The sequence below is a fragment of the Syngnathus leptorhynchus genome, chromosome 7, assembly GCF_054491065.1.
Source record: "Syngnathus leptorhynchus isolate UIUO chromosome 7, UIUO_Slep, whole genome shotgun sequence".
Taxonomy (NCBI): domain Eukaryota; kingdom Metazoa; phylum Chordata; class Actinopteri; order Syngnathiformes; family Syngnathidae; genus Syngnathus; species Syngnathus leptorhynchus.
Genome location: NC_141201.1, coordinates 1308604 through 1314998, shown reverse-complemented (window position 1 = coordinate 1314998; position 6395 = coordinate 1308604). Strand labels below are relative to the sequence as shown.

Sequence of the window (6395 nt, the reverse complement as noted above, 5' to 3'; positions counted from 1 at the left end):
TAAAGTAAAATACATGCAGAAAGTACACATTAAAAAAAAAGATTCCCCCTTCTGTTTTGTTTCGTTTTCATATGAAGTGAAAGCCCCAAATCATTAGAACATATGCAAACTTTGTACGTGTCATAATTTAAGCAATGCATTTTAGTGTTATTCCAAAAAATGCATATTAAGGTAAAAAAACATTTATCTTTTTAAAAAGTGACAGAATTCTTAATTCATAGACCATAGCATTATGGTGATAGCGCCATCTGCTGGAAAGTAACTAGACCCCAGGGCTAAATACAATACAGTATTTGTACATTCTCATATACCTGTATACTGCACAATACGTAACAAATAGTAAATTACTGTTACTATGACGGTATTGAATGACGTACTTCTACAAACTGTAAAAAATAACGTCAATTTAATTTGAAAAATAACGTATATTAATTCAAACAATTTCATGGATATGCACATCACCGTTGTGTTCGGAATCCATACATTTTGAGAAACCATTGATGTTTGAACATACCATCAATATGCCGGAAGTAGTAGCATTGGCAGCATCCATCCAGAAGTAAAATCATGACACTTACGTAAATTAAGAAAATCGTCACATTAATAACTGTTTTTTTTTATTTCATTTTGAGGTGTGCATTTGTATACTGCAAATGGACGTGAATATGTTTTACAGTCCATTCTTGAAATGAAATATGTGTTTCAACGCAGCGTCAAGATACCGGAAGTTCCGCTACCTGTCATATGCTAAGCTAACGGAGCTACTAGCGGAGTTGTGTAGCAGCACCAGGTTGCGCCGTTTTGCCAAGTTGCCTTTACGATGAACCAGACGCCCACTTGACCTGTTCAACTTGTTTCCAGGATAATTTTACAAACCAAGCGACCAGCTTGTAGACGGCGTCTCTGAAATACGAAAGAGTTGCTCTGTGTATCAACAAGCAAGGTAATCATCCGTTCAAGTAAAACACGACAGCTTATCGCTTTTGATTAGGATGGTCGTTGTTTTTAGCCTAGCCTCTCGAGCTAACGTGGTGACTACTGCTACTTTTAACAAGTGCATTGTGACTGCTTTATACGTTTTCGTTTTTTTGTCAAATCAAGTTCAGCTGGTGTTGTTAATTGTCGCTTGAAAACAAAAATCATTTTTGGTGATGTCAGACCAACGCGATGGCGTCAACACCCTATGTAACGTTTCAATGTGTGATCTTTATTGTACAAAATAAGTTTCGTCAAAAGACTGTTGTTAGCTGTCCAGACTATATATAGATAATTGATGACTTCCCATGACGGATAAATATACAATTACAATTAAGTTATTTCAGCTACTATGCAAAACAATAGGTATGATGATTTGAAAACTACAATGAAATTTAGATTTACATTTTCAACCCAAAATCTGACAAAGCAATTTACATTTTTGCTTTGGTGCCATCTGGTGACAAGATCTCAACCAAGTATGGGGAAGGGAGGAGTTTCATTTAGACATCATTTGTAATTTGCCACTGTCCATCAGCATCTTTAACCTGTAGATGTTTCTATTGGGGGAATCCTCCTGGGTTTGTTCTATTACAATTTGGGTTTTATAAGACTCCAAATATTTCACATCTGATCATTTTGAACACATTTCTTTGTGGTTGACAACCCTTCTTGTGCCGCAGTGAGTGATCGAGTGGCATGCTGGACGTGGGGAAGTGGCCAGTGTTTGCCCTCCTCCCGCCTGAGGAACTCCGCCTCATCCGGCAGGCGTGCGTTTTCGGTAGCGGCGCCAACGAAGCCCTTTATGTCACCGTCAATGACGAGGTAACCGCGGCGAGTCTCCGCCTCGTGCGTTCCAGGTCGAGCCAGGTTTCAGATGCATGCGACGTGCTGTGGAGGGGGGGGGGGGGGGGGGGTGTGAGCAGATGGAATGGCGCTATCTTTAGCCGTCAGGACTTAATTCTAGACAGTGAGGGCGGAGATTCAACCGCCTCATTCTTGCTCATTTGTTTTCTTCTGCAATGCCCCTTAAAGAACCACAATCTGCAACTTTGTTTGTTCAAGTCCTCAATTTGCAAAGATGTTTGCTCCCGATACCACCTGACATGTCAACGCATGAAGTCCGCTTGATTATTTTGTCTGCGTGCAGGTCTTCGGTCTAGGCACCAACTGTAGCAGCTGCTTGGGCCTCGGCGACCTGCAGAGCACCATCGAGCCGCGCAGGATCGATGTCCTCTGCGGCAAGAAGATTGTGTCGCTTAGCTACGGAACCGGACCGCACGTGGTGGTTGCCACTTCGGGTAACATAAAGCTGGCGATAGTTTGCAGCTTATTTCAAGGAAACTTGAATGACTTTCTGCGCAGATGGCGAGGTGTATGCATGGGGCCACAACGGCTACAGTCAACTGGGCAACGGGACCACCATCCACGGGCTGACCCCCGCCCTGGTCTCCACCAACCTGCAGAACAAGAAGGTTATCGAAGTGGCCTGTGGCTCCCACCACACCATTGCCCTTACCACAGAAGGAGAAGTACTGATGCTTACGTGTCTTTCCCACCTCATCTTATATACAATTTTTTTTATTTAAGCCAGCAAACGTGTCACCCCTGCCTTCAGGTGTACGCCTGGGGCTACAACAACTCGGGCCAGGTGGGATCGGGGTCCAGCGCCAACCAACCCTCGCCGCGCCGAGTCAGCAGTTGCCTGCAGAGCAAAGTGGTGGTCAACATCGCTTGTGGGCAACTGTGCTCCATGGCCGTGCTGGACAACGGCGAGGTAACGAGTTATTTCACTTGCAAATCCACTCGCAATCGGACCTCGTAATTGCTCAGAGGATCATTAAAGGTGATTGAAATTCCTTTCAGGAGACATATTACGATGCCTTGGTTAAAACACAAAATTAAGATATGTTCAATGTGGGCGCTGGCGGTGCGATGATGTCAGAAGATGCATCCAATAGGGGAGGGGCTGGCAAAGTGAGCTTATGTCACCCCCGTGTTTCAGATCTACGGTTGGGGCTACAACTGCAACGGTCAGTTGGGTTTGGGCAATACCGGCAACCAGCAGACGCCGTGCAGGGTGGCGGCTCTTCAGGGAATCAAGGTCGTCCAGGTAAGAGCGAGACCGTTTGCCTTTGAATGACATCAGCAAGCGCACCCAGGCCCTTTTCTCTCCCGCCTTGCAGGTGGCTTGCGGCTACGCGCACACGCTGGCGCTCTCCGACGACGGCTTTGTTTACAGCTGGGGGGCCAACTCGTACGGCCAGCTGGGCACGGGCAACAAGAACAATTACTCTCTGGCCACGCTCATCAGCACCGACAAGGAGAGGTGCATAAACAGCCGCACGACACGCTAAGTAGAAGCGCTTGAGTGAGTTAAAGGCACGGCCGTATCCCCGCAGCATCGTGGAGGTGGCCGCATGCCACACCAGTCACACGTCTGCCGCCAAGACGCAGAGCGGCCAGGTGCTGATGTGGGGCCAGTGTCGCGGTCAGGTGGTGACCAACCCGCACCTCACGCACTTCACCTGCACCGACGACGTTTTTGCCTGCTTCGCCACACCCGCCGTCTCGTGGCAACTTCTCACCGTCGGTGAGCCCGTTGTTGCAACCCTTTCACACTTCACTTTGTTTTCCATATTTTTTTACGAGCGTATTGTTTGCAAGCGGCCTCTTTTATGGGACTGTGGAAGCATTCGAAGAAATGGAAAAACAGGAAAGTCTGTTTCCTGCTCATTCCGTCTGACTCGACTGCAAACATGTCACGCGCACTGTGCCCATTTTTCGTTCTTTTTTTATTTTGTTCTATTATTAACTAGATTTCAAAAACCTTAAGAGACTTTTTTTTTTTTTTTTCCTCTCCCACGTGCCGCAGACAGTGACGACTACCTGACGGTGGCACAATCCCTCAAAAAAGAGTTCGACAGCCCCGAGATCTCGGATCTGAAGTTCCTAGTGGACGGAAAGTCCATCCATGTGCACAAAGCCCTGCTAAAAATAAGGTAAGTTTAATCCTTGCACGTCTACACGGCGACAACCAGAGGGAGCAACCGATTGAGCAAAACATCCCTCGTCGCGTAGGGAAGGGCGAACTTTTCCCAGCGTGCTGCGGTGAAAGAACGCCGCGTGTCCGCGGCGGCGTTTCCCCTCCATGTCAAAAGGGGAAGCCCAGGCAGACGTATTGTTTCCGCGTTGGTCTTTTTATAACGGCGTTCCCCGGACACGGAGCATCTACATTCTTGTTAGTCGGAAGGAGACAGACAGTCTGCTTGCTGCGTCGGCAGCGGCGTTAACCTCAGTCCGCGGATATGCAGCACTTCAAAAACGCCTGCCTGCCCGCCTGCCTGCCTGCCTGTGGCGCAAGGATCGCGTGTCCACTGAGGTGCTGGAGTTGCACTTTAACTGAGGAAGTCTATGTTTGTTCAGCTCCGTATGTTGTACAGATAAGGCGGCTGGAAAAAGCACACACAGGACGCAGCCTCTATACGATGATGGAGCTCTTCAGCTCATATTTGATCAAAGTATGACTTTGCTTTCAGTTGTCTCTTTTTCTCTTTTAACACAGGCATGAAATAGTACTTCCCCCTTTTTTATGGAGGCAACATATTTTTATGCTGCCATTACATTGTAGTTTGGACATTTTTATGCTGGCATTAGCAATTACCACTCCCCCCCCCCCCCCTCCTTTGCGTTCAGGCTTGGCAGATTCCTTTGATTCCAAATGTTTATTTTTGCATTATTCCTCCGCAGGTGTGAATATTTCCGCGTGCTGCTGAACGAAACGGACGAGGACACCATTGAAATCCAGCAATTCCCCTTCCTGGTGTACCGAGCCTTCCTGGAGTACCTCTACACCGATTCCATAACTCTGCCACCAGAGGACGCCGTGGGTAAGGACACTCGATAACACGACCAACGGCACGGAGCGCTCTCCTTCCTCTGCGCCTCGTCGGCTTTTTCAGGCCTGCTGGACCTGGCCACCTTCTACCGGGAGAGCAGGCTCAAGAGGCTGTGCCAGGACACCATCAAGAGGGGTATCTCGGAGGAGAACGCCATCACTCTGCTCTCGGCTGCCGTCAAGTACGAAGCCCGGGTAAGCTGCTGGGAAAACGCGCTCTCGCTTTCGAGGTCGTTTTTTTTTTTTTAATCCCCCCCCACCTCCAAGTATGGATTTGTACTTTTAAAGACGCCTGAGATTCGCTTTCCTTCCTGCTGACCAGACTGGGCCGTCTTGATCCTTTTTAGGACCTGGAGGAGTTCTGTTTCAAGTTCTGCGTCAACCACCTGACATCGGTCACACAGACGCAGGCCTTCGCCGAGATGGACCACGATCTGCTCAAAAACTTTATCGGCAAAGCCAGTCGCCACGGGGCCTTCAGAAACTGACAGAGAAAAAAAAAACAACAAAAAAACACATCTCCGCCCTTATTCGTGATAACGTCGCTACTGTTCAATGTTTGGGAGTCCAACACATCCTAAGGTAAATGAAGCCCTATCGTTCTTTTCAAAGATGAAGACCACAAAGACCAAAGGTTCTGCTTGTTTCGTTATTTTTTTTCTTCACTATGATTACGTTCTTCTGGGTGGTAGAAAACGAGGACAAGAACTTCCCCTTCGTGGTTTTGTTTACAGCTTTTTCTGGCGTAGTGTACGCCGCCTGTGTTTTGGGGGTATGCAGTCTTAAAAAAAAAAAAAAAAAAAAAAAAGAAAGCGATTGCCTGCGAGTACTACAAATGTTACTGAACATTTACACTTTTATACCAGTTGCACTATGTTACATTATGTAATCTGTATTTTAAAAAAAGAAACATAGCAAAGACTCAAACTTGTCTTGTCTTCTTAGTCGCTGTCGAAGGCAGTTGCGGTTAGGTAGAACGATATGATGTGGCCATTCCCCAAAGAAAAAATGACAATCACACAAAAATAAGGGTGTGTAGAATTTTTATAAGCACTCCCAAGTATCGATTGTGACCTTTCGTCTCACCTTCCTTTGCTGTTATCATGTATGATACTCACTGATAGTCATTTAATCTTGTTGTTGCCAGTGTACGGTCACAAAATAATACCGCCACCTACTGGCGTGGCATACATAGGACACCATATCCTGTTAGTGTTTTCAGTTATTGTTTGGTTGTGTGACCTTCAAAAACCCACGCAAGAAATGTTTCCGTTGTTACAGTTTGACACTGTTAGTGTGGTTGTTTGCACAGGTGCGCCGTTGTGGGGGGGCCGTTTGCTTTACAAGGCAAGCCAAACACGGAGCTGCACGCTAACTCGCTCAAAGTGGGAACGCTTCAATCCCTGCGTGTTGTTCGCAGGAATTCCAACGTGATGCCGTCGAAGCGTGATGTCACCTGACATCGCTCGCCATTCAAGGCCTCAAGGAGGGAGGGGGGGCAACATACTTCCTGGTATTGTGA

General features: G+C 47.0%; 1 protein-coding gene across 3 annotated transcripts; it reads left to right on the top strand.

The window, feature by feature from the left end:
• Positions 1-630: 630 nt before the first annotated feature.
• rcbtb2 (regulator of chromosome condensation (RCC1) and BTB (POZ) domain containing protein 2) lies at positions 631-5794 on the top strand. Of its 3 annotated transcripts, none has more exons than XM_085916957.1 (12): positions 631-943; positions 1659-1800; positions 2126-2276; positions 2341-2507; positions 2594-2752; positions 2981-3088; positions 3162-3304; positions 3378-3568; positions 3851-3977; positions 4726-4865; positions 4938-5068; positions 5196-5389. In XM_085916957.1, the coding sequence occupies exons 2-12, from the start codon at positions 1675-1677 to the stop codon at positions 5208-5210; spliced, it is 1458 nt and encodes a 485-aa protein (XP_085773083.1). In that variant the 5' UTR covers positions 631-943; positions 1659-1674; the 3' UTR covers positions 5211-5389. The 3 variants fall into 3 exon arrangements, with proteins under 3 accessions (XP_085773083.1, XP_085773081.1, XP_085773082.1); XM_085916955.1 differs by having other exon boundaries at positions 722-943; positions 5221-5794; XM_085916956.1 differs by lacking the exon at positions 631-943 and adding an exon at positions 1322-1341 and having other exon boundaries at positions 5221-5794.
• The last annotated feature ends 601 nt before the right edge of the window (positions 5795-6395 follow it).